The 27,899-nt window shown below is 48.0% G+C and overlaps 1 protein-coding gene across 2 annotated transcripts in view; it reads left to right on the plus strand.

Moving 5' to 3' along the window:
• Positions 1–12,265: 12,265 nt before the first annotated feature.
• UVRAG (UV radiation resistance associated) overlaps positions 12,266–27,899 on the plus strand; it is a gene marked incomplete at its 5' end in the record, with an annotated part of 111,822 nt that continues 96,188 nt past the window's right edge. For both annotated transcript variants that reach the window (XM_084269867.1, XM_084269868.1), the window contains one exon: positions 12,266–12,346. In XM_084269867.1, coding sequence (XP_084125993.1) covers positions 12,266–12,346 — 81 coding nt within the window. The remainder of the gene's footprint in view (positions 12,347–27,899) is intronic.

Genomic DNA, 27,899 nt, shown 5'->3' on the forward strand with positions numbered 1-27,899 from the left:
ACCTAACTGCAAAGCCCACCTTGTATATGCCCATGTAACCCAAGAGTCAGGCCACTGAGGAACATCAAAACCAGCAGTGGATCAGGTCCCTGAGGTTGAGGTGACTTGGGTGGATTTGGACTGGCAAAGTAAGGGTGAGTTTTTTCTAGCTCGATGGGCTCATGACTCCTCAGGCCATCAAGGAAGAGATGCAACATATAGATGGGCTCGTGATCGAGGGGTGGACTTAACCACGGGTGCTATCTCACGGGTTATCAATGAGTGCGAAATGCGTGCTGTGATGCAGCAAGCCAAGCAGGTAAATCCTCTCTGGTACGGGGGATGACGATTGAAATATAAACATGGGGAGCACCACAACGACCTGTTTTTTGAACACCCCCAGGGATGGTGACTCCACCACCTCTCTGGGCAGCCTGTCCCAATGCCTGACCACTCTTCTGGTGAAGAAGCTTCTCCTCATATCCAACCTGAACTTCCCCTGGCGCAACTTGAGACCATTTCCTCTTGCCCTGTCATTAGTTATTAGGGAGAAGAGGCCAACACCTCTTGGTGTTGAGCGATAAGGTCTCCCCTCAGCCTCAACCTCTCCAGGCTAAACAGACGCAGGTCCCTCAGCCTCTTTTCATAACACCTGTCCTCTGGACCCCAAATCAGCCTAGTTGCCCTTCTCTGCACCCTCTCCAGCACCTCCATGTCCTTCCTATACCGTAGCACCAGCCTCTGGGAAAATCAAATGACACAATGGGCTGCTAAAGGCTACACTGAGAGCAATGGTTGGTGGGACCTTCAAACATTGGAATACACATTTAGCAAAGGCCACTTAGTCAACAGTGGGATATGTTGGGGAAGTCAGTCTGGGTTGGTCCTGCCTCAGGAAAAGGCACGCCCATTTCTGAGATTGCTTTTGCTCAAGGACCTGGAGAGTGTCATGCAGAAGGATAGGACAGTGCGTACCTCAAGGGGATCTGATTTTGGGTGATAACAGTCAGTGACTAAAGTGTATAATGTGAATTGCTAAATATTGTGTGTCATTTTACTATGATCATATTACTATGGTTGCTGTACGCTGTATCAATGATATTACAGTAGGAATCACACAGACTAATGAAGAATGATCATAGATGAAACTGAGCAAGGTGCAGAAGAGATGAAATCAGAGCTGGCTTCAGCAATGAGCACTCAGCAACTTCCTTGAGACTGACAGCCTGGAAAGAATACAGGGATGCTGTTCGGACTTGCAGAGATGGGATAAGGAAAGCCAAGGCGCAGATGGAACTGAACTTGGCAAGGGATGTTAAAAACAACAAGAAGGGATTTTACAGGTACATTGGCCAGAAGAGACAGGCCAAAGAGAACATACCCCCCTTGGTAAATGAGAAAGGAGAATTGGCTGCGACTGATGAGGAGAAGGCTAAAGTACTGAATGAGTTCTTTGCCTCGGTCTTCTCTGGCAGCCAGGATTCTCATAATTCTCAAATCCCAGAACCTTGCATCCCTAAAACTCAAGGTGGGAAATGGGGGAGTAAATCCCCCCCCCCTGTAAGAGCAGAGCAAGTCCGAGACCGCCTCATGAGACCGAATGTCTACAAGTCTCTGGGGCCGGATGACATGCATCCCAGGGTCCTGAAGGAGCTGGCTGATGTGGTTGCCGAGCCGCTCTCCATCATATTTGAAAAGTCGTGGCTGTCAGGAGAGGTCCCTGGGGATTGGAAAAAAGGTCATGTCACTCCCATTTATAAAAAAGGGAACAAGGAAGACCCAGGGAATTACAGGCCAGTGAGCCTCACCTCTGTGCCTGGGAAGATCATGGAACAGATCCTCCTGGACGACATGTTGGAGCACATGAGGGAAGAGCATGTGATCCGGGACAGCCAGCACGGCTTCACCAAGGGAAGGTTGTGCCTCACCAATCTGGTGACTTTCTACGATGCAGTGACAGCATTGGTAGATAAAGGGAAGGCGACTGATGTCATCTACTTGGACTTGTGCAAGGCCTTTGACACGGTCCCCCACCACATCCTTATCTCTGAATTGGAGAGAAGTGGATTTGATGGGTGGACCGTCCACTGGATAAGAAACTGGTTAACAGACCGTAGCCAAAGGGTGGTGGTCAATGGGTCAATGTCCAGGTGGAGGCCGGTGACAAGTGGGGTCCCCCAAGGGTCTGTCTTGGGACTGGTGCTCTTTAACATCTTTATCAATGACATCGATGATGGAATTGAGTGCACCCTCAGCAAGTTTGTGGATGACACCAAGCTGAGTGGTGTGGTTGACACCCCAGAAGGAAAGGAAGCCATCCAGAGGGATCTTGACAGGCTGGAAAGATGGGCCCGAGGGAACCTAATGAGGTTCAACACTGCCAAGTGTCAGGTGTTGCACTTGGGACGGAAGAATCCCAGACGCAGATACAGACTGGGAGAAGAGCTTTTTGAGAGCAGCCCTGCTGAGAAGGACTTGGGGATTGTGGTGGATGAGAAGCTTGACATGAGCCAGCAGTGTGCTCTTGCAGCTCGTAGGGCCAATGGTATCCTGGGCTCCATCAGGAGAGGAGTGGCCAGCAGGGACAGGGAGGTGATTGTCCCTCTCTACTTTGCCCTCGTGAGGCCCCATCTGGAGTCCTGTGTCCAGATCTGGGGCCCACAATACAAGAAGGATGTGGAACTGTTGGAGAGGGTTCAGAGGAGGGCCACAAGGATGATTAGAGGGCTGGAGCACCTGCCCTACAAAGAGAGGCTGAGGGAACTGGGCTGGTTCAGCCTGGAGAAGAGAAGGCTGCGGGGGGACCTCACTGCAGCCTTCCAGTCCCTGAAGGGAGCTTATAGGCAGGAGGGGATTCGACTTTTTAAAAGAGCAGATAATGGCAGGACAAGGGGGAATGGACTAAAGCTAAAGGAGGAAAGGTTTCGATTAGATATTAGGGGGAAGTTTTTTACAGAGAGAGTGGTGAGGGGCTGGAACAGGCTGCCCAGAGAGGTAGTGGATGCCCCATCCCTGGAGGTGTTCAAGGCCAGGTTGGATGGGGCCCTGGGCAGCCTTGTGTAGATCCAGGCCTGGAGGTTGGTGTCCCTGCCTGTGGCAGGGGGGTTGGAGCTCTATGATCTTTGGGGTCCCTTCCAACCCAGACCATTCTATGATTCTATGATTCTATGATTCTATGATGATCTTCAACCCACAGAACATGGGCTGTACCAGATACATCAGCTATGAGCTCAGGATGTAGCATGCAACAGCCCAACAGCATGTGCCATCTCTCCTGCCCTGAGAGACAGATGGAGCCCAAATTCAGGGTGTAAATAAACTCAATGGACATTTCTGAAGCACGTCCTGCAGACTAAGGGAATGATATCTGTGTAGACATATCAAAAGACTGGGTAAGTGATGATGATGAATTGGGGTGCATTGGGAAGTATAGGACTTGGGCATGACACAGATGGTGGAGAGCAAGTAACAGAAACTCTTTAAATTTTACGTAAGGACTACAAAAGGCAATAAACAGGTTTGTTCCAGTCCAGCTGCGAGGCCCAGGGCAGGAAATACATGAGGAGGCACTGCAACTGGATTGAATATATAGTTTTACTACAGGCCTACTGTAAATGAGGTTACCAACACTAAAAGAATCTAATTATTTAATTTCTGAACTACTTGAGGATTATATTTTCTAATGCTATGTTTGTTATTGCTACCGGGAAGAATGAAAAATAAGTGTTCTTTATTTCATGTATGGTCAGTGAAGCTTTCTTGATCCAGCAGCAAACGAGGAGTCACACCTTTGACTCTCAGAATGGCACCAACAGATCCTCAAAGAGTTCCTCTGCTTTAAGTCAGAGAGGCCTTTAGAAAGTCTGTTCTGGTTTTGGATGAGATAGAGTTAATTTTCTTTCTAGTAGCCAGCATGGTGCTGTGTTTGGATTTAGGGTGAGAATAGCATTGATAACACACCGATGTTTTAGTTGTCACTGGGTAGTTTTAGTGCCCACACTAAGTCAAGGACTTTTCAGCTTCTCATGCCCTGCCAGGTGCACAAGAAGCTGGAGAGGACAGCCAGGACAGCTGACCCGGAATGGCCAAAGGGATATTCCATAACATATAACGTCATGCTCCAGATATAACTGGGAAAGTGAGTTAGGAGGTGGGATTGCTGCTTGGAAACAGTCTGGGCACTAACTCTGTTTGTTTTCCTTTCACTTGTGCTAAGCAATTGTGTCTGTGAATCAATTATTCTGATTATTACTATTATAGCTGCTGTTGTTGCTATTCTTCTTCTCCTTTGATATCCTACTAAACTGTCTCTATCTCAACCCACAAGTTTTTTTTTTTTTTTTTTCCCACTTTCCTCCCCATCCCAGTGGGGCAGGAGAGGTCAGTGAGATGCTGCCCAGTGCTCAGTGACCAGGCTGGGGTTAAACCACGACACCTTCTTTTTATTTCCTGCTCTGCCTTTTAGCTCATGACATGTTAATTGTCTCCATAGCTAAATAAATGGGTTCAGCTCCCTCTGTTCATTTATGAAGGACGTTCAGTCACCATGTATATTGGTACAGCATCTTCTGTTCCAGAGCACACTTAATGACTTTGGGTTTTGGTTTTATATCTCACCCAAAATAACATTTTCTCAACAAATGCAACAGCAATTCAGAGGGCAAAACAGCACCTTGCCAAGCTTTATGAAGCAGGATGCAAACAATCCCTCACTTGAATCTCATATATAGTCCCAACAAAGCCAAAATGTCCTGTGTTCAGTGCAGACAGGTCCCTGAGTGAGAACACTGGGGGCCTGGGGCTTTAATCCCAAACACCATTTCCAGGTAAGCCTTTTAAGACATCCTCATCAGAGCTCCTGGAGAGTGGCTCTGCTGAGAAGAACCTGGGGGTTCTGGTGGATGAGAAACTTTGCATGAGCCAACAGTGTGCTCTTGCAGCTCAGAAGGGCAATGGGATCCTGGGCTCCATCAGGAGAAGGGTGGCACCAGGGACAGGGAGGGGATTGTCCCTCTCTGCTCTGCCCTCGGGAGGCCCCAGCTGGAGTCCTGTGTCCAGAGCTGGGGCCCCAATACAAGAAAGATGTGGGACTGTTGGAGAGGGTTCAGAGGAGGCCACAAAGATGATTAGAGGGCTGGAGCACCTGCCCTACAAAGAGAGGCTGAGGGAGCTGGGCTGGTTCAGCCTGCAGAAGAGAAGGCTGCGGGGGGACCTCATTGCAGCCTTCCAGTCCCTGAAGGGAGCAGAGAAACAGGAGGGGAATCAGCTTTTTAAGGGGCAGAGACTGGCAGGACAAGGGGGATAGAGTGAAACTTTACAGAGAGAGTGGTGAGGGGCTGGAACAGGCTGCCCAGAGAGGTGGTGGATGCCCTGTCCCTGAAGGTGTTCAAGGCCAGGTTGGATGGAGCCCTGGGCAGCCTTGTGTAGCTCCAGGCCTGGAGGTTGGTGTCCCTGCCTGTGGCAGGGGGGTTGGAGCTCTATGATCTTTGGGGTCCCTTCCAACCCAGACCATTCTATGATTCTATGATTCTATCCCAAGCTATCTTGGCCTGATTTGGCCTCGCTTGTGAAACCTGGGAAGATCACAAAAAAATAAGGCACTGAGATGTTTCTAAACCCAGAAGCTTTTTGTTAAGTTCTTTCAGCATTTATTTAACTTGTTAAACTTTTTTTTTCCTGGTAAAAGCTTTTCTTTATGGCCACAGTGATGAGGTAATAACATCCTTCTGAAGGCAGCTTTTACTACCCTCTGCCACTTGACACCACTACCTCCCCCCTCCCCTCCACCCCTCTCCATCTCTTTGGACAACACGCTTTAGTTTGGATTTTTCAACAAGCTAATTCAAACAAGTTCTAAACTAAGCGGAAACCCCCCTCAACAGGAGTAAACGTGCTGAAACAGCTTTTCCAAAGAAAAAAATTCGAGTTCACATACTCAGGTTACACTATAATTGTTAGGTGAGATTCCTGTAGCAAAACTGAGTGCAATTTTGCCAGTGTCTTATATCCATGTGTCTGCCATTCCCTGAGGATAAGGTAAATAGCAACTGATTTTTAAAGGCAGCAGGAAAAAAAAAAAAAGAAAAAGGGACTAAAAAGAAAAAGGAAGAGGAAAAAAGGAAAAGGAAAAAGATTTAATATTAAAGAAAAACTTTATGGGGTAGTTAAGAAGGTTGGAACAGATTGAATCCATGGCAGTTTGGTGGAAATAAGTGTGCTAGGGCTAATTCAGTTACAACTACTTCGGTATTAATCACTGAACTGAGCTGCATCATGATGTCTTGGCCATTTGGTGAACCTCATCCCAAACCAGCATGACTTGATAAGGGGTTTTGGGTTTGTTTTTTTTTTTGGCAAACTCTCACCAGAAACATTTTTCCCTTCTTGTAAACTTGAAGTATTTTGCTCTGCAGTTGGAATCCTTTCATCCATCATTGAAGCATGTTGATTCATCTGAGTGATTTTGCAATGGTCTCATACCCCAATAAGAAGCATATTTGACATGATGTATGGCAGAAATAGAATCCCAGAATCCCGGACCGGTCTGGGTTGGAAGGGACCTCAAAGCTCATCTAGTTCCATCCTCTGCCACAGGTGCCATACTGCACCAGCCCAGGGTGCACAAAACTCCATCCAACCTGGCCTTGAACCCTGCCAGGGAGCCAAGGGCAGCCACAGCTTCTCTGAGCACCCTGTGCCAGTGCCTCTCCTCTCCCTGGAATGGATTTCTGCCTCCGAGCTCCTGCAGCTAAAGGCCATTCCGCTGGGCCTGGCCCTCCCTGCCCTTGGCACCAGCCACTCTCCAGCTCTCCTGGAGCCCCTTGAGGGACTGGAAAGGGCTCAGAGCTCTCCCCAGAAGCAGCCTTCTCTCCTCCAGGCTAAGTCAGCCCAGCTCTACCAGCCTGTTTCCAGAGCAGAGGGGCTCCAGCCCTTGCATCATCTCCATAGCCTCCTTGGGACTTGTTCAAACAGCTCCGTGTCTTCTTTGTCCTGGGGATCTCTGCGCTGGAGGCAGCACTGCAAGGGGGTCTCTGTCCCAAAGCTGAGCAGAGGGGCAGAATCCCCCTTTCCCAGCCCTGCTGGTCCCGCTGCTGGGGATGCAGCCCAGGACATGGGGGCTTTCTGGGCTTGCAGCACACATTGCTGGGTCCCGCTGAGCTTCTTGCCCCCCACTACCCCAAGTCTCATGGCTGTTCCCCATCCATTCTCCACCCAGCCTGTAGTTGTGCTTGGGATTGCCCTGACGTGCAGGACCTTGCCCTTGGCCTTGCTGAACTTCATGCAGTTCACACAGTCCCACCTCTCCAGCCTGTCCAGGTCCCTTTGGATGGCATCCCTTCCCTCCAGCGTGTTGACCACACCACACAGCTTGGGTTGGCAGGCAGGTCATGGATGCTGGTGAGCTGCGTGCATCCATGTACTTCCTGCAGCCTCGGGAATTTCGTCATTTAAGATAATCAGCCCCAGGAACATCCACTGGGACGTAATAAAGGCCGTGCTGTGATCTTTAAAACGATGCAGACAGATAACGTCGCCCTTTTCATGTGGTTAAAAAATTCAAATGGCAATTTCCTAGGGCATCAGAAAATTACACAGGGTCCTTCCTAATTCCATGTATACAGCTGAGACTGGCAGTGCTTCTCCAAGATTACTGCTCCGAGTGACTGTTCATAAACCAGGGATAAAAGAAGCCACAGTCCTCCCCAGCTGCAGCTTGCAAATACTCTGGTTAAAGTAATCCACCAATCCCTATTAATTAACTCATTGTTTTAAGGCCAAAAGGCATGATTATTTGGTTCTAATTCAGGCATGATCTGGGTTATTAAATGACTCACATCGTGTTGAGCTGTCGCTGTGGTGAACCATGAAAGGGACAGCCTCAACATCTCAAAGCTGATGGAAATAAACTGTAAACCTTATCCCTGGAGAGTCCACATTTCATAATGCCCTCACAAACAGTTCCTCATCATGCTAAGACAGAAAAAAGCCAAGATAAGTCTGAAATTTGGAATATGAGGCCAAAACCTGAGCTAGCGCAAGCTGAAAATCTGCAGGGCCTTCTTTGGAGCTGTAAAAGTTTCACTGCTATAAAATCATTAATAAATTAACATGGGATTTGGGGTCATATTTGAATTTTCCTCTGGGGAGAAAGTTTGCTTTTTAATCCCTGAATTATGGGTTAGATCTCTTGGTGTACATTAAGCAGCAAATTAAATGCAGTCTCCTTATACAGAGGGCATGGGCGCAGCTGCGTTAAGTAACTCATGTGACTCTTCTAAATATCAGAATTTTCAGAAAGGTTTAGGATAGTTGTCTATTCTCATGGAGTTTATGAAAAATAGGAAAATCCTGCAGCGTTAGTGTTGCATGTTCTTGAAATTTGCCAAATCACCCTTAAGTTGATCACAGAATATTCATGTATCATCCAAGGACTGGGTTATTTTTAATAAAAAATTCCTTTTATATTTTGGGCAAACAAACCATGGCACCTTCATGCTGTTTCCATGAACTGATTTTAGTGATTTATCTCAGGAAGAACTGTTCTTACAACTGTGATCCTCTGATTTTATGTATAATTCTACATACAGCTCTGAACTAGAATTACTTTTGCTCACTGGAGGGAGTGTATCTGAAGAGTTTCAAATTCATAAAGCATTCCCAATCCTCTTGATTTTATGCTAATTTTTGTCATTCCAAGTTCATTTTTCACACCTCGGGCAAAAAAAACCCCACCCTGACCAAGTGTTGAAGTTTTGTGTAGCCGGGTTCTGGTGGAGGAGGGGGCTGCAGGGGTGGCTGCTGCAAGGAGCAGCCAGAAGCTCTCTGCAGGCCCCAGAGAGTAAACATCAGTGGATTCAAGGCCAGAGTCACTGCTGACCAAGGCCGAGCCCATCAGCGATGGTCACAGCACCTCTGGGAATCACATTTAAGAGGGAAAAACGGCGAGCACATGCTTTTTGCACCCAGAGAAGGGAGCGAGAAGATGTGGGGAGCTGTGCAGGTACCGAGGGCAGGGAAGTGGGGAGGAGGCACCCCAGGTGCGGGAGAGAAAGATGCCCCTGCAGCCCCTGGAGAAACCCATGGTGGAGCGGGTGTCCCCCCACAGCCCATGGAAAAGGCTGAGACCCCACCTGCAGCCCATGGAGAGGCCCAACGCTGGAGCAGGGGGAGACAGACAGGAGATGCTGTGACCTGCATTGGAGCAAGCTGCTGCCAGCACGTGCAGCCCGTGGAGAGAGACACAGAGACGAGCGAGAGACCCACGCCAGAACAGGTTTGCTGGGGGCGCTTGTGACCCCATGGGGGACCAGGCTGGAGCAGTATGGGGCTGAGAGACTGAGAGACACTCTGTGATTTATGACTGCACCCACAGCAGTGACCCACGCTGGGGCAGCTGGGGAAGAGCTGAAGCCTCACGGGAAAGGACTCATGTTGGAGAAGTTCGTGGAGGACTGTCTGCTGTGGGTGGGACCCCACAGTGCAGCAGCGGAAGGGGGTGAGGAATGCCCCTCACTCTGGCTAAGAAGGAAAACAGCTTGTGAGGAACTGACCAAAACCCCCATTCCCCCAGGCCCTGCCCCTGCCTGTGCCACAATGAAGGAAAAGAGGACCAAAATACTGGCTAAAGCTCAGTGTGCTGAAAAGGGAGGGGTGGGGGGAGGTGCTTTAAGATCTGGTCACACCTCTCATCACCCAACTCTGGTGCCACTGGGGGTGCAGGGCAGTGCCATCAATTAGAGAGTTTTCTGTCCTTTATTCTGTGTTGAGCCTGTTCTGCCCGTGACGCTGATTGTGGAATGATCTCTCCATGTGCTTATCTCCACCCCTGAGCCCTCAATATCTATTTTCTCCCCTGTCCAGCTGAAAAGGGGAGTGATAGAGTGGCTTTGGTGGGTGTCTGGCCTTCAGCCAGGGCTAAACCACCACACCAAGTTTTGGTCCTGATGGAAAGTTCAAAAAGGAGCACATGTATTGTAATGAGCCAGAAACCAGGAGGCAAATAAACTGATACAACAGGTCCACAATTACTATGTTTGAACCACCTGATCTCCACAGCACAGCTCGGGAGTCTAAATAGCGCATTTTACTATTAAAAATCTTGAAAGAGTAGGTATTTTTTCATGAGAAGTGAAGATGGAGACGCACTCCCAATCAGAGACAGTGACATCCAGATGTCAAGCACAATTCCAGGCTCACCATCCCCAAAGCTTCAGCTGAGGATAGCCATTTTATTTGGAATCCACGAGTAGAATCACACAATGTGTCACTCTCTGGTGAAACAGGGAATTGCCAAGGGGGAGCATTTGCCAGCTCCTTTTTACACTCCTAGGCAGTAATTTGGGGAAAGGCAGGTCATGGTGTGAGGGATGGTGTGGATGGAAGGTGGTGACTTCTGCAAGGATGGTCGTAAAACTCCAGAAAATTTTACCTTCTGCTCCACTTTTCACTATTCTTCCTCTTTTTTAATTTTATTTTTTAATTTATTTTGATTTTGAATGTTACATACCCAAGACAAAAGTGCATGCTGAAGAAAATGCATGTCAACATAACACTAACAGTGGAAAACCATGAGTACAGCAGGTGAATGAAAGCTTGGTGGGCTTCCAGTGGGGAAGGTCTCCATGGTGTGGGAGCTGCATGAGCTGAGGACAGGGAAGGGAGGAGGAGGACAAGAGAACGGGAGGATAGGGCTTTCCAGCACTGCACACCACACTCAACCCTTACAGAGCTGCCTGGCCCAGTGGGAACAGGCATTTCCAGTGCCGCGGCGTGTGCCGGGGACAGGCGTTCCCAGTGCTGCTGCCGCGGCAGCAGGACGGGCGTTCCCAGCAGTGTGGACACGGGCGTTTCGGCACAGCCCGTGCTGGTCCCTGGCAGCGCGATGGGGACAAGCATCTCCAGTGTGGCTGCCTATGCTGGACAGGCTCTACAGGGCGCCGTGGGGACTGGTGGCCCTAGTCGGGTGTGGGGACAGGACTGGCACTCCCGGTGCTGCGTGGTAGGTGGGGATGGTGCTGCCGTGGTGGGGATGGTGCTTGTGGTCAGGTGTTTGGGTGGGGTAGGATGGAGGTGGGTGCTGTGTGTGTGTGGGGGGGATGGCTCTGTTGGGCTTTGGTGTATCAAACCCTTTGGTGTCAGGGTTGGTGTGGTGTGGGGCGGGGTGGGTTGATGTGGAGTGGGTTGGAGTGGGGTGAGGTGGGTTTGCACAGGGTGGGGTGGTGTGTGGTGGGGTGTGTTGGTGTGGGGTGAGATGGGTTGAAGTGGAGTTTATGTGGAGTGGGTTGGTGTGGGGTGGGTTGACGTGGAGTAAATTGGTATGGAGTGGGTTGTGTTGGTGTGGAGTGAGGTGCATCGCCATGGGGTGGGTTGGTGTGGGGTGAGGTGGGTTTCCCCGGGATGAGGTGGGTTGATGTGGGGTGAGGTGAGTTGGGCTGGGGTGGGTTGGGGTGGGGTGAAGTGAGTTGGTGTCAGGTGTGTTGGTATGGGGTGAGATGCTTTGCCATGGGGTGAGTTGGTATGGGGAGAGGTGGGTTGTTGTAGGGTGTGTTGCCATGGGGTGTGTTGGCGTGGGGTGAGTTGGTGTGGGGTGAAGCACGCTGCCGTGGGGCAGGTTGGCCGGCCGGTGTGCCGTGCCGCAGGCGGCTGGAGCCGCGGTGCGGGGCGGGCGATGCCACGCGGGGCTGCCGAACCCCGCTGCGGCCCGTAGGCCGCCGGGCCAAGGCTGCCGGTTGCCATGGCGACGGCGCCTCCCGCCCTCCGCGCGCGCGCGCACCCACCCAGCAAAATATTTTCGTCCCCCCACGTGATAAAAACAGCTTCTCCCCCCACACGTGACGGGGGACGGGCTACGTCAATCAAACCCGCTTTTCCCCCAATCATCAGCCGCTCCTTCGCGCGTCGTCCCGCCTTCCGGAAGTGAGGGCTCCAATCGGCGCCGGCTCCGGTTCACAACGGTTTGACAGAGGACGCGGAGAGGAGCGCTGATCGGCGGCCGCTGCAGCCAATGGCGTCTCGGCGGCGCGCCCCGGCTCCCGCCTCCGTGCGGCGCAGACCAATGAGAGAGCGGGACGCCTCTTTCCGTCCCGCCCTCCCGCCTCCCGCCGCCCCCCCCCCCATCCCAGAGCACTGCGGTAATATGGCTCCGTAGCGAGCGGCCCGGACCGGTGTTGCTGCCGCCATTAACCCCTGGGTGCCCGGCGGCGGCGGTGGCGGCGGGGCGGGAGCGGCCCGCGGGGCTCATGCGCAGGCGCCGCAGCCGTTGCGCGGCCGTTGCCCTGCCGTGAGGATGAGCTCGGCCGCCGGCCCCGCCGCCTTACCCCCGGGCTCCACCACCCGGGCCTTGCATGTGGAGTTGCCCTCGCAGCAGGTACGGCGGGGAGGGGGCGGCCCCCAGCGGGGCGGAGGGGGATGGTGGGGGCGCGTGTGTGTGTGTACGCGCGCAGAGGCGGAGGGGGTGCTCCCGTACGGGTGGGGTGCTCTGGGGCGGGGGGAGGTACCCTGAGAGGCAGGGGGTTGCCGGGATGAGGGATGTACTGAGGGGTAGGGGGCTGCCCTGAGCTGAAGGGGGTGCCACCTGAGGTATGGGATGCCCTGAGGTGAAGGGGGTGCTACTTGAGGTGAAGTGGGGTGCTAGCCGGGGTGTGGGATGCACTGAGGGGAATGGGGGTGCTCCCTGAGGTGGAAGGGGGGTGGTAGCGGAGGTTGGGGCTGCCCTGAGGTGAACGGAGGTGCTAGCCGAGGTGTGGACTGCCATGAAGAGAAAGGGGGGTGCCGTGAGGTGAGGGGGGCGTTGTGCTAGCCGAGACTTGGGCTGCTCTGAGGTGAAGGGGGGGTGATAGCCGAGGAGTGGGGTGCCCTGAGGTGAAAGGAGGATGCCCTGAAGTGAAGGGGGCTGCCCTGAGGTGAAGGGATGGAGAAGTACTCCCTGAGATATAAGCGGGGTGGTCCTGAGGAGTGGGGATGCCTGAAGCTCAATCCCGGAGTCCATGGGAGGAGGGTCCCTGAGGAAAGGGGTTTTCAGCACCCTTCTCTTGGTCTGGGAGGAAGATGAGTGCCTCTTGGGGCCAGAGCAGCTGGCAGTCCTCTCCTGCCGTGTCTCTTAACAGGATAGGAGGGTGAGCGTGGCTGAAATGTGTGATGTATTCTGAAAAGCAGTGAAGCGTTCCCTCCCCTTCACATCCTTCCTTCCTTCAGCTAACTCTGTTTTTCCTGTTTGCTGATAGTTGGCTTTTGGTTTACTGGGCAACCGTCCCATGTTTTAATTTTGGAGAGCACTAGGAGCTAGGGTAAGTGAGGAAGTCTAGGGCTCTGCATGAGGGTTTAGCAATCCGTTTCAAGCGAAGTCTGTGCCCTTTCCCCTCTTGCATGCAGTGACTTTTATTTAAGGGTCTAGTCAGCTTGAGTGGTGGCAGGGGGGAATAATTACTTCGCACAGGCATGTTTTTCTGTAGAAATACTCTTAAGATGAGAGTCTGCAGTTGAAGTTCTGGTTCATTGCCTCGGTGCGTTTGATGTTGTGAAGAAGTAGATAACGTGATGTGAGTTACTTCAGCTACGTGCTTCCAGGTGTGAAAATGAAGAGCTACTAGAGAAAGATCAATACATGTCAACTTGAAAAGAAGATACAACTACTCCTTGGATAAACATGATTTACCAGAGGTTCACTTAGGAGTAAAGGGAGGGAATGGAAAAGGCTCTTGGCCACTGTTGCTGTGCAAGTATTGACCTTAACATGAGAGTGAGTGCTGATTCTAAATTGTGGGCCTGCCCATATTAAGGAGCATAAACATCTAGCACTGCTTTGGATGAGCTTTACAGGGAGCTCTGGATTGTTCAGAAGACTGAGTAAGGCCTTCTCACTGCTGAAGTTTTGGGTTTATCCTTTCCCAGGCTTGTGCAAGAACCAAGTAAGTGCTGCAGGGAGAAGCCTGAGTTGTTAGTCATTGGACTTTATTTGTGAAAGTGAGATGGAAACACAGCCCTTTTCTCTAGGACCAGAAGCTTTTGTGGGAGCAGAAACTGAATCATCAATTATAGGATGCTGCGGTCAAGTAAATATTTAGCTTAAGTTACATAGGCTGCTTGTATGGGTGCTGAAGAAATGTTAATTGTAACAAGTGCCAGCCTGTGACAGTCTCTGAGGGATTCGTTTTCCTGTGTGCTCTGCAAATATAAGGACCATGTGCTGAGTATCTGTGTGCTTACAATCAAATCAAGCTCTCGAGCTACAGTCACATACCCTGATAACAAGTCCTTCTCTTTCAACCTAATACCTGAGCTTCAGGGTCTGTTACTCAATTACAAGATGCCTTACCTTGAAGGGGCTGGTCACCCCAGAGATGTCTTACTGCAGAATCATGGAAAAGTCATTCTGGTTTATTGTACAACTTTGGTAATGCCAAACTCTGGCTGATCTGAGTGTGGTGCTGTGTGATGCTAGATAATTGTTTCCTACCTGACAGCACAGAAATCAGCTCAGTGATTTGTTTTAGTAGGTAATTTTCTCTAGAACACCCAGTGCTGCATTCCTTGAGTATAAGGATGAGAATAAGATGGTCTGAGTCATGGCTATAAATCTCTCTAAAGACCAAGTTCTCAAACATGAACTTAAGGCGAGTGCTTTGAATGGCTGAAGTCTTGAAGGTGTTATTTGGGTTTTGTCTAGATTTAATCCTGCCAGTGAAATTCACACTGATTAGAAAAGAAAGCTGCTGCTACTGCCACATTTGTAGGAATAAAAAAAAAAAATCACATCCAAACTCTTTTTCTAGTGTGACTGACTAACCTACTGTTTAACATGTTGGTGACAGGATGACCTAGCCTAAGGATGCCTTTTGCTGTTGTATCCCATGATTTATGTGGGAGAATTAGGATACATCTGTAAAGGAATGCATCTGGTTAAGCATAAAATTCCACTGTGTATCCCTAAGTAATCGTGCCAGGATCTCATTTTCTTTTGTTGGAAGAATGAGACTAACAGAACTGAAAATGTGGTGGAATAATTACACTTTAAACACAGAGATTCTTTAGCTTTAGCTGCTCTTGTTGCTCGATGCATGAGGGCTGTGAGCGTCATGATAACTTATTTCTAAATGCTCCAAACAAACTTTTCAGTCTTCCTGTGCGACATAGTTCAAAGGAAGGGGGTGGGGGAGCCAAGCATCTCAGATTTATATTCTAGATGGAAGGGGTTGGACCAGCAAAAAAATGCAGCCATAACACAGAGAGCCGGTCATGCTGCAGTCAAATGATCTGTTGAATGTTAGTGTGCTAATTGCTGACCAAAACACGTCACGTGTGGCTGCCTAGAGGCAGGAAAGCCCATCTTGGTGGGCTGCAGATCCAGTGCCTCCAGTACTTCAAACTTTCCCTTCGTGCTGGAACTGATAAGCTTTTGCTCTCAATTCCAACATTAGAGAGACTGAAGCTTGTAAAGAACGTTTTTTTTGTGAGATAATGTTTGAAGACCTGCAAGCTTGAACTCGAACTGCATGTTCTGTTGTACAAATAGCTGTACTGATACACGCTTTGTAATCACAGTTGAGAGATTAGGGAGTTGCAAGAAAGAAAAAGATCCCATGCTTTTTCTAAAATCAAACAACTTGTAGTCAGTGTGTGGTTTGTTGTTAGATCCATGTCCCTAGACTAAATCATAGAATCCCAGACTGGTCTGGGTTGGAAGGGAACCCAAGGATCACAGAGTTCCAACCTCCCTGCCACAGGCAGGGACACCAACCTCCAGGCCTGGAGCTACACAAGGTTGCCCAGGGCCCCATCCAACCTGGCATCCCTCTTGTCTAGAGGGCGAACCAGGGCCTGAATAAACTGTCAGTAGGCTTTGTGTTTGGGTGGGGAAGAGGAAGATCTCTCAGAAATAACGGCTAGAACCATTTTAGAAAATGACAGGAATGTCCCCCGCTGTGCTAAAGATAACAGAAAGAGGGAAACCAAGCAAAGCCTGATGGGGATTCCAGTGTAGTAGGTGAGTACTGAGTATTACGTGTAAGAGCTTAGTGCTCCTGTGACGTGGCTGATTGGGAAGTATTTCAACAGCCCATTCCCAAGTGGTTTGACTTACAGCAGCCACGGGGAAAACGCTCATCAGCTGGTTGTGTCTCTGTCTCTGGCACTTGCCAGCTGCAAGCTGAAAAGTTTGATCCACTCATGTGGCTTTTTTTTTTTTTTTTTTTTCAACTGGCCTGATGGATGAGCAGTTGCAAGGGGCTTTCTTCTGAAGATCATCTGTGGCTTACTTCCAAATTACAGGGGGGAAAGCAGTATGTGATGTTTAGGGTGTACGTAAGGCAGCCCTATAATGGGACCACAGATCACCTCCACCTGTATCTGCTTTTATCCCCCTCAGGAGACTGTTCAACTCTTTGACCTGTGTTATTGATACCTTGATGTAAGCAATTTTCTGTTCACCAGTGATAGTGTGGGTAAGGGAGGGAAAAGTTAGGTATTATAGATACTGGGGGATGCACTAGGAGCTGTATAGGGATAGCTTCTCCATCAGAAGTTTTAGTTGTGGTTCAGTGTTGGTCACTGCACAGGGCATGCTGAGAGGTGACTGATGTCCAAGATGAGCTGCTCCAAGATGGGTTGTATTTCATTGGAGAGCACACGTGAGGGAGTTAGATGTGAATGAATATGGTGAACAGGGATGTGGTGGTAAGAAGGGAAGGGGAAATCTGTGCTGCTGTGCACAGCTGTGATGGTGTTAGCCCAAGGTCCAGGGGACCAAACATCTTCTGTATCTTTCAGTTCCTAGCCATTTCTTTTCAGATGGTGACAGTTTCTGTGGAAAGGAGCAGCGATGAGCTTTCAGACACAGATGTCAGAAGCAGGTGTTTAGGGCAGAACAGACCAGAGCAAACTCTGAAACTTCCTGAGGATGCACTCTGGCCTTTGTCCACTTTCAGACTGGGATTCTTAAAGAGCCAGTCAGAGTGTGATGAATTTCTAGGAGCCTGATAGCAATGCTCAGCAAACACAGCTCCTGTGGCTTCCGTAGTAGTTTAAGTCAGGGAGCAGTTTAGCTTACATAGTGCGGGATAGAGGTTGGAGATAAGGGCAAGGGACCTGAACTGATGCCATGATGGGCCATATGAGTCTCTGTGCAGTCTGAGCATCAGCAAACTGCAAGGCATCACATCTGTTTATACTTGGTACTGATGCAGACTTGTCAGACTAGATACACACTGCCATTTCCAGTAGCTGGGTGAAAGTACCATGTGGCCAGGAAATGTTTTCTCCCATCCCACCACAGCTCGAACAGTGGGTTATCCCTGTCCCAAACCTGTTTGGCAGGGAAGAGTCCTTTGTTTTGAATGCTGAAGATGAAAATCTTATTTAGGAATTGAGAAACTTCTTTTCAGCAAAACAAAGTTTTGGAGAAGACCTCAAAGTGATACGAAAAAAATCCCCCAGAATTTTCTTTGAACATGAAACCGTGTTGTAAAGTTTACCTTCCAGGAACTGGTTGGCTGTAATAAAGGGATGGGATTCAAAGACTGTGAATGCCCTTTTCACATTTATTATTTCATGATCACAGAATAGTAGGGGTTGGAAGGGACCTCCAGAGATCATCAGGTCCAACCCCCCTGCCAAAGCAGGGTCCCTAGGACAGGTCGCACAGGTCGGTGTCCAGATGGGTCTGGAATATCTCCAGAGAAGGAGACTCCACATCCTCCTGGACAGCCTGTCCCAGGGCTCCCTCACCCTTAGATCAACTTCCCATTTCATTATAGGAAGGACGACAAGATCTGAATATCTCATTGATGGCCATGGAAGTGAAGATTCTATCCATTCTGTAAAATTCATTGTACAAGAAATCATTCCATTGATCAACATTTAAAGAAATGATATGTGCTAATCATTTAATGGGTTTTGGAATTTTAATAATTGCATGAGCTTAATGGACATGCTTCAGAAACTTGCATTGCTGCCCTGTTTGAACCCAGGGATGGAAGTCATGACCAAAGTGAACTTTAAAACGAGATGTTTTTTTCTTTTGAAAGTACTTCTGGAAGGAGCTTCTTGGGAGGAGAAAAAATGACTTCTGGATTGCAGGTACTTCTGGATCCAACCCATATTTTCAGCAATTGGAAGTGACAGTCTAGTGAGATCCAGTACCTTGGGTGTAAGCCAGTTGAGGTGAAGCATCATGAGAAGAATATGGGTGAATTAGAACAAGGCTAAAATTTCATGGGTACTTTGTTTAAATGTGCATACCACTCAGGCAGAACAAGCATCGTTACAAGTGCACTGGTAAATGAGTTTGAGGGGTCTTGTATGTGGGAGATGTCAAGAGTGGTCCTGGATGGGCTGAGGGCAACATGTGTAGCACTCAGCTGTGAAGAGAGCATTTGTTTTTTTATAGTTTTATATAGCAATTGTTAAATATTCCACTGAGTAACATGAAAACAAGGACTGACTCTTAAATATTTTAATTCCTCTTTCCTACTAAACATGCTGGGGGAAATCAGAAGTGTGGATGGAAAGTGCTGAATTTGAGTGTCACTTTCACTTCTCTCTGACTGTCTTTAAACGCTGAGTGGGGAGGGAAGTTGGTGGAGTCTTCATCCCTGGAGATGTTTAAAAGCGGGTTAGATGTGGTGCTTAGCCACATGGTTTAGTGGTGGTTGGCAGGTTAGGGTGATGGTTGGACGTGATGAGCTAAAGGGTCCCTTCCAACCATGACAGTTCCCCGATTCCATGATTCGAAGTGCTGCTTCAGGAAAACACAGTGATGGGGAATCAACTTTTTAAAAGGGTAGACAATGGCAGGACAAGAGGGGTGGATTAAAGCTAAAGGAAGGAAGGTTTAGATTAGATGTTAGGGGGAAGTTTCTTACAGAGAGAGTGGTGAGGTGCTGGAATGGGCTGCCCAGAGAGGGGGTGGATGCCCCATCCCTGGAGGTGTTCAGGGCCAGGTTGGATGGGACCCTGGGCAACCTTGTGTAGCTCCAGGCCTGGAGGTTGGTGTCCCTGCCTGTGGCAGGGGGGTTGGAACTCTGTGATCCTTGGGGTCCCTTCCAACCCAGACCAGTCTATAGATTCTATGTGAGTGTTGACCTAGTGATCTTACTGTTGTGTCCATGTCCAGCTGTATCAGTATCTAGTGTTTGCTGGTCATAATTCAGAGGAAATAGTTGTTAAAGTTACCCTAAAGCTGGAATTGTAGCCCAAAGGCTGGCTGTTAACCTGGGGTTGGATCTTTTTGCTCTCTACAATGTACTTCATTCTTTTTCTAAGAAATGCAAGTGTGTTTTGCAAACTGGATGATCTGTCAAGAAGTTAGACTGTTCTGTCAGAAAGCTGTAATAAATCAGTTTTGATGCTTTATTTGGGACATATGTGTGTGGGTTGGAGAACATTCTTTATTGAGTGAAGGAAAGGTCTTGGGTGTAAGTAACTAAAGACTCATTCCTTATTTATGAAGAGAGGCTTACTGGTCTCCTCCTGGTTTATCACTGAATCCCAGACTGGTCGTGGTTGGCAGGGGCCTCTGGAGATCCTCCAGTCCCACCCCTGCCAGAGCAGGGTCCCCTCCAGCAGGCTGCACAGGACAGCGCCCAGGATCACAGAGTTGGGATGGCTCCAGAGATGGAGGGAGACTCCCCAAGCTCTCTGGGCAGCCTGGGGCAGGGCTCTGCCACCCTCCCAGCAAAGAAGTTCCTCCTTATGGTTAGGTGGAACTTCACATAGTCAAGGAAGTTTACCATCCAGTAAAATGATAAACATGAATATGCTTCAGGTTATGAATTAGTATCTTGGTGCATACTTAAAATCAAGTGGATCTTTAAGGTCAAAAGTGGTTTGGTTTTGTTGATGTTTTATTCCATGTGGCCCTTTTTTTTTATTTATTGGATCCTTCATTCTGAGCATCATCTTGTTTTCCATTGCTTAACTGGTATTCCCAGGTCATTCCCAAAGCAGATATGGACTAATGCTCTCTTGCCCAAGGTGATGTTAAGAGGCTTAAGGGAATTCTCTGACCTGCTGCAGTGCATAATATTGAGCTGGGCCTTGCACCCCGTTGTTCTCTTTTCTACTGCACAGTTCCCATCTCGTATCAAAGGAGAAGTTACAGTTTTGGTCTTTCATTTTGCAGGTCAGTAAATATTTATTTAGATAAACTCAGAGGAAAACATCCCTAAGGAAGGATGGCATTTATAGCTGCTTCTGCTGCTTAAAGGTCTCAGGTAAAGATGGAGGGAACGTACATCTAGTTCCTTGGTATTTGTATCTTGTATAAACACCTAGCAAGAGGAGCTTTGTCAGGCCAGCGGTCAGTGCTTAGAAGATTTTCTTAACCCCAGTTTAGAGCAATTTTTTAGGGTGTGCTGACAGTTTTTATTCTTCAGAGTGATGATGTTTGCCAGCTTGCTTGCTCTGTTGCTCTCGGTGCTGTAGTGACCATAACCAAACACAGCTGTTGAAACAATACACAGAAAGAGCTTCATTTGCCTAAGTGCCTGCATGGGCTCATGACTTTGCTTTTGAACCCTTCCTGCTAATGTTACATTCGAATAAATTCTGTGTTTTGAAGCTTGTTTTGTCACCCCTAACCAGCTGTCCTCTTTGTATCCCAAGACTGAATACCTATGTCTTTAAGGGCCTGGAGCGTCTCCCCTATGAGGGGAAAGGCTGAGTGAGCTGGGACTGTTCAGCCTGGAGAAAAGAAGGCTAAGGGGGGATCTTATTAATGTTTATAAATATCTTAAGTATGGGATGCAGGGGGAAATGGCCAGCCCTTTTTCAGTGATCTGTAGAGACAGGACAAGGGGCAATGGCCTCAAGTTGGAGCACAGGGAGTTCCACACCAACGTGCGGAAGAACTTTTTCACAGTGAGGGTGAGGGAGCCCTGGGACAGGCTGCCCAGGGGGGTGTGGAGTCTCCTGCTCTGGAGATATTCCAGACCTGTCTGGACGCCGACCTGTGCAAAATGAGCTAGGGACCCTGCTTTGGCAGGGGGGTTTGGAGCAGATGAGCACTGGAGGTCCCTTCCAACCCCTATGATTCTGTGATTCTGTACCTACCGTATGTTTTAAATAACAGGCTGTTCCCATCTTTCTGCAGAGATGATCGCAGATTTTTGGGTGTGGAAAGAGGTTGTGAGAAAAACCAGTCAAGACTGAATGCTCTGGGTTTGCAATGTGTATCAGTCATGGTCTCAGTTGTTTTATTGGTTCTGGGCTCTGAAATAGCAGTGTAGATCTTCTGTGGGTGATTCTGGTGTTGAAAGAGAAAATGGCTTTTGCCTGCTGAACAGTTACCAGATGTTTATGTCATTGCTGTGAGGTTGAGTTCCGAGTTGCTCCCTGGTGTAAAATCAGTTATTCAGTGTGGAAAGAGTTTAGTGGGGTGGCTAGGAAGGGTGCAGGGGAGGATAGTCCAAAGGATTTAGCTGCCTTTTAAGAGTAGTGTATAGCTGTCTTGAATTATTTTCAGTGATTAGGTAATTAGAGTCAGGAAATAATTGAGATAGGTAATGCTGCTGATAGAGTTATCATTAAAGGAGCAGGTTGTGCCATAGTCTGACATATTTTGTTACATCGTAACATTGACTTCACAGGTGGGTTGAGTTGATGAAGGACTGTTTTGCATTCAGGTAGCTGGAGAAGAATTGTACGTATACACAGGCCATGCCGAATACTGAGATGTTCCTTATTTTCCTCTTTTACTTTCTCCATGTATGAATTAGGGAAGATTTGATGCCTTTCAGATGAGATCTTCCATTTGCTGAGCATCCTTGTTGAAACTGTCAGCGCAGTACAGAAAGGAAACAGGAGTAGTTGTGGCAGGGTATGGATGAATAGAAACCTGCCTTGAGCCTAAATGTGTGGTGGGGTGACACTGGCTGGAGGCCAGATGCCCACCAAAGCCACCCTATCACTGCCTTCCTCAACTGCACAGGGGAGAGAAAACATGATGAAAGGCTTGTGGGTTGAGATAAGGGCAGGGAGAGGTGATTCACTAATTAACATCACAGGCAAAAGGCACTTGACTAAAGAAAAAAAATGTTCATTACCTATTAAAACAATGTAATGAGAAATAATCCTGCATCTTAAAACATCTCCTTCAACCCCTCCCTTATTTCTTGGCTCAACTTCTCTCACAAGGAATAAGGGTTGAGGTCAGTCCATCATACATGGTCTCTGACATTCCTTCACACTCCTTCCCTGCTCCAGTGTGGAGTCCCTCCAATGCCAGATGGTTCTCCATGAACTTCTCCATCATGAGTCGTTCCCACAGGCTGCAGTTCTCCACCAACTGCCCCAGCGAGGGGCCTTCCATGGGCTGCAGACCTTCAGGACCAGACTGCTCCAACATGGTCCCCCATGGAGTCACGAGTCTCCACATCAGACCTGCTCCAGGGTGGGCTCCTCTTTCTGTGGGGCCACAGATCCTGCCACCAGCTTGCTCCAGCATGGGCTTCCCATAGAATCACAGACTTCTTCAGGTGCTGTTCCACTGTGGGGTCTTCCAGGGGCTGCAGGGGAATCTCTGCTCCATCATCATCCTGCGTGGGCTGCAAAGGGACAGCCTGCTTCACTGTGGTCTTCTCCAGAGGCTGCAGGGAAGTCTTCGCTCTGGTGCCTGGAGTGCCTCCTCCCCCACTTCTTCACTGACCTTGGTGTCTGCAAAGTGTCTTACATCTCAGTCCTCTCTTTGGTTGTAGAAGCTGCTGGTCCTTTTTGTTTTCCTTTTTAAATATGTTATCCCACAGGTGCTACCACCACCGCTGGTGGGCTTGCTTTTGGTCAGCAGTGGGCCCATCTGGGAGCTGGTGGGCATTGGCTCTATCAGACATGGGGGAAGCTCCTAACAACTTATTGCAGAACTTCCCCCTGTAGTCTTCTCTGCTACCAAAACATTGCCAGGCAAACCCAAAACTATCTGTTCAAGAATTTTCTGTTGAAAGTGAACCTTTCCAAAGCCTTTCACATCCCCATAAATATAAAGGAAAGGGAGCACCTTGCCTTACATAACTGCAGACTAAAATCCACAGCTGCACATCTGTGAAAGCTTTGAGCCTGTGCTGATGAGTTTTGATACTTCTGGTGGCACTGCACAGATTCAGTGTGTCTTATTCCTTGCATCCAACCTTTGGGATCACGAGGTAGGAAAGTTTATGTGTATATGCTATATCTTCATAGGGAAAAAAGCACTTATATTCCTAGCAGGCATCTGTGAACTGGTGTGAGCCTCAGGTGGGATTCCCAGTGGGCATAACTTCTGAAAGACACTTGCCAGAAAGTAGCTGAGTATTAGAAGGGGAAATGAGTTACTGAACCACCTTATAGGCTGAAAGGGCTGGGGCTGTTCAGCTGTGAGAAGAGAAGCCTGAGAGGGGATCTGATCAATGGTTATCAATATCTGAAGGGTGGGACACAGGGGGACATGGCCAGCCTCTTCTCAGTGTCTGTGGGGACAGGACATAGGGCAGTGGCCTCAAGTTGGAGCAGAGGAAGTTCTGCACCAATCTGGGGAAGAACTTTTACACAGTGAGGGTGAGTGAGCCCTGGGACAGGCTGCCCAGGGGGGTGTGGAGTCTCCTGCTCTGGAGTTATCTATTCCAGACCTGTCTGGACGCAGACCTGTGCAACCTGTCCTAGGGACCCTGCTTTGGCAGGGGGGTTGGACTCGATGGGCTCTGGGGGTCCCTTCCAGCCCCTACAGTTCTGTGAGTCTGTGAATCCCATCACTTGGCGTGAGGAAGTTGAGATATGAAGGGGTGCAGTTACGAGGAGATCCACCAGTGATTTATCAAACTAATGATGATTGCGTAGTTTTGAGGGCTTTGCTGTCTTCAAGTGTGTGCTGAAAGGACATTAAAATAGAATACCAGAAATTCCTGATGGTGTGTCCTACAAAATTGCTTATCAAATGCTTCTGCTTTGCTTCTGAAGGGGATCTGAAATCACGGTGATTCTCTTGACTCCCAACTGTCAAAAGCTGAACTATGGAAAACTGTTTAATTACAGAGCTTCTAAATAAATCTTTCCAGTGAGCATGTAAATTGGAGCACCAGTGTTTTCTTGTCCTTCCTGTGCTTTTAAGTAAAATAGTATCTCGACTTCCCACTGTAGGTTTCTTTGCTAGTTAAGTTTGTGTACTGGAGTAGACTTGATGCAAACCTTGTGTGAGGTACCTTTTTTTTGGTAGTGGAGTGTATCAGACTTACATAAAATTGAACAAAGTGTGAATTCTTGGTGACTGTTTGACTTCCAAGAACTTGGATCACATGATTGCTACTTAATATTGGAATTGGTATGGGTAGATGAAAGCAAGTTGGTAGCGAAAAGCTGAGGAAGTAGGAAGCTGTAATGAAGTGTAGAGCAGTGCTGAGATAACTAATGATCATGTTTGCTAAACACAGTTCATATTTAGGTCAATTTTTTTTAAAGCCAGAGATTTTTAAGAAAAACTTGAACAAAAAACCCTCAGACCTCAACCTGGCTGCTGTGAGCTGCAAAGCACACAGAGCCCTGTGTTTTCCTGTGATTTAATTATGACAAGTATTCAGAGATCTAAAGGGCTGACCTTGGGAGCATGGTTCTGTTAAGTTAAAAAACCCCCCACCACCTAGATTTGCTTTAGTGATGTTTGTGTTGCTAACTAATCTGTTCACTCTGCTTTAATGCTAAAATAGTTGGAAGGATTTTGTTTAAATTCTTCCAGAGCTACAGAGGGAGATAAAGCAAGTGAGCTAGGAAACTCATGTGGGAGCCAGGTAAGACCAAACTAGACCAGCTTGTACAGAGGTCAGAGCCGAGCCTGATGTAAAAAGAATTTATGGAATATTGTCCTTCAAAAGCAGGAGAAGGGCAACTGTCTGAGAATCAGATTGTGTCTGAAACTGAAGAGTAGGTCTTGGTGTGTATTAAAAACTATCTGATTGGTAGGATGCTCTATTAAAGGCTAAGAAAGGAGAATTGGTGCTGAACCAGTTACAGACAGGTTTGTGTGGGAAGGGACCTTAAAGATCATCAAGTTCTGACCCCCCTGCCATGATCAGGAACACCTTTCACCAGACCAGGCTCCTCAAGGCCCCATTCAACCTGGCCTTGAACACTTCAAGTGAGGGGGCAGCCACCACTTCCCTGGGCACCCTGTGCCAGCGCCTCACCACCCTCAGAGGGAAGAATTTTTTCCTGACATCCAATCTGAATCTACCCTCTTCCGATTTAAAACCATTCCCCCTTATCCTATCACTACAAGCCCTTCTAAGAAGTCCCTTCCCAGCTTCCTTGTTGGCCCTTCAGGGACTGGAAGGTGCTATATGGTCTCCCCAGAGCCTTCTTTTCTCCAGGCTGAATAACCCCAACTCTGTCAGCCTGGGATGTCACCAGGAATGTGGGAATGGTGGGTTGGGGAACAGAACCTCAGCCATAGATTTATAAAAAAATCTTCCTGGCTAGATGAATGTAAACTTCATTCTGGAAAATACATTCAAAGTTAGTAGTTCTTTAAATTAAACTATTTCAAAAGAATTTTTGAAACTTGCTTATGGGCATGGCTGCAATAGACAGAAGGAGGTTTTGGCCCTAACTCCTGTTTTGCAGGGAGGGCTTTATGACAGCATCTTGGATGCCTGTTGCTAGAAAAAACTAAACTGCCTGCCTTAAGTTTGGAGGTTTCTTTGACACCTTTGCAAATAGATGTAATGTGTCAAAGTGCTGGTGTTGCTATTGGGAGCAATAATTCATGAATAGTTTTGCTGAGAGCCAGTAGTAAAGGGGGTAGGAGGAGGTAGACATGGGACAAGATGATGACAGATCTCCCTTTTTTCCCCAGCAGTGAGCCATTAAATCATCTCAGCTGTGGATAAAATGATGGGGTCCATGTGATAACAAATAGGCTTAGCTGTTGCCTGTATTAATGACCTGAGCTGCACAATTCATACTCGCAGCCTGAACTACTAAGTGTGGTAGATCAGTAGTGAAGATAGAAAAATGATGTTTGGCTGGGATATACTTACTAATTTTTTTTTTTCCTCAGGGTCATCAGGTTCTTGTAAGAGAATAATAAAGTGGTTGAGATGAAAGAGGAGTCAGAACTTTCCGTGCTTGTTTTTGCTATCCATTGTGTGACCTTGAACAAATAATGAGGAGATTCCACGAATACTTTAGGCTGTTGTAGGTAGTCACTGTTCTTCTTGTGGTTCCACGAACAGAGAAGACCTTTTGTTAACAGTGGTGCACTTTCCTCTCTTGCTCTGACTTACACCTTTTCTTCCCTTCCCCTCCACCCCCACCTCTGCTGTGATTTTTATTGATGATACCAGAAAAAACCCCCAGTGAATAACTTTATTACTTCAGTTTTTCAGGCCTGGAAGGAAGCAGAGAGGGATGTCTGGATCAGTTTTAAGTCATCAAGAAACTGCAGTGCTAAAAATTGGAGGAACTTCCACAATATTCAAAGTAACTTACTTTTGTTTGGCAGCTTTGCCTTGCATAAATTCTCTGACCCTCACCATGAGACTGCACAAATGCAGGAGAAAATGGTGCAGGATGAGAACAAGCTCTGTTCATGAGGATGTGTGGTGATAGGATGAGGGGTGATGGGTTAAACTAGAAAAGGGAAGATTTAGGTTGGGCATTAGGAAAAAATTCTTCCCTCTGAGGGTGGTGGATCCCTGGCCCAGGTTGCCCAGGGAGGTGGTGGAGGCCCCATCCCTGGAGACATTCAAGGTCAGGCTTGCTGGGGCTCTGAGTGACCTGCTCTAGTGAAGATGTCCCTGCTCACTGCAGGGGGTGTGACTAGATGGTCTTCAGAGGTCCCTTCCAACCTAGTGCACTCTGTGACTCCTAAGAGTCCAGATGCTGAAGGTGACATTTTAGACAGAGGTAGTAAAAGATTATGGCATCTTAGTGTTAAGAAAGCATGAAGGGAATGGGCAATTTCAGTCCTCTAAACCTCAGTTGTGGTAGACTGAAGAGTTCTGGTATCATCTCATGAAAAAGCAAAGTATTAACGAGACTGCTGATGAAAATACTTTATTCTGCAGCAGCCTGACTTGTTTATGGCCTGCAGTAAATCTGGAGAGGTTTCCAGAAAGCCATTGAATGGTAAAACTAGATACATCAAACAACTGATGATAGTTCTTCAGCATAATAAGTGAGCACTGTTTTTAAATAAGAACAAAGATCCCTGACTTTTGAGATAAGCTGAGCATTGATGGTCTCACTGAACTCTTGCAGCTCTGGCAAGGTGCTGCTCTTGAATTCCAGGAAGCCAATTTTGTGGCTCCGCAGGCGTGAGAGGTGAGACTGAATGGTAGGCTCTGCTCCTCTGATCTCATCCAAGGCTTTTGCCATCAGCCTGTCAGTACATCTTTGGGACAGCTGTGTGTTTATAACACAGCTGGAGGTAAACTGCTGTTACTTAGGGTTTCTTCGAAGGGAAAATTAGTGGATGTCTTCTGTTTGGTAGTCCTTCATTTTCAAGGTAGAAGGAAGTACTAATTTCTTCCATGTAGGTCAGTGCAGAGCTGCTGTGTAGCAGTTAACCTTTACTCAATTGCAACATAGGCAATTAAATCAAAGGCTAACAAGGTCTACCATGTCATTTCACTGCTCCATTGACTTTTTTGGGATGTGTAAAGGACAATTCTGGTGATCAAAATAACTTGAGTGTCACGAATCCCTTAGAAAGAGCTGTTAAACCTGTTCTACTGCTCTGCTGAGCAAGCATCAGAACACACCATGTTCAGGCTGCCTGCACTGAAGTCAGAGCAGTTGGAAAAGTTAAATACTCTTTTTAATGCTACCATCTCTGCTTGTGAGAGCCTACCTAAATCAATGCTCCACTGAAAAAGAACTTTTCCTGTAGTGGGGTATCTTACTAGGATGCCTGGTGTAGGGTCTGGAATCTTGAGTACTGTGTTGCTGATGAACTGTCAGCTGAG

This window comes from Gallinula chloropus, assembly GCF_964237585.1.
Source record: "Gallinula chloropus genome assembly, chromosome: 1".
Classification (NCBI taxonomy): domain Eukaryota; kingdom Metazoa; phylum Chordata; class Aves; order Gruiformes; family Rallidae; genus Gallinula; species Gallinula chloropus.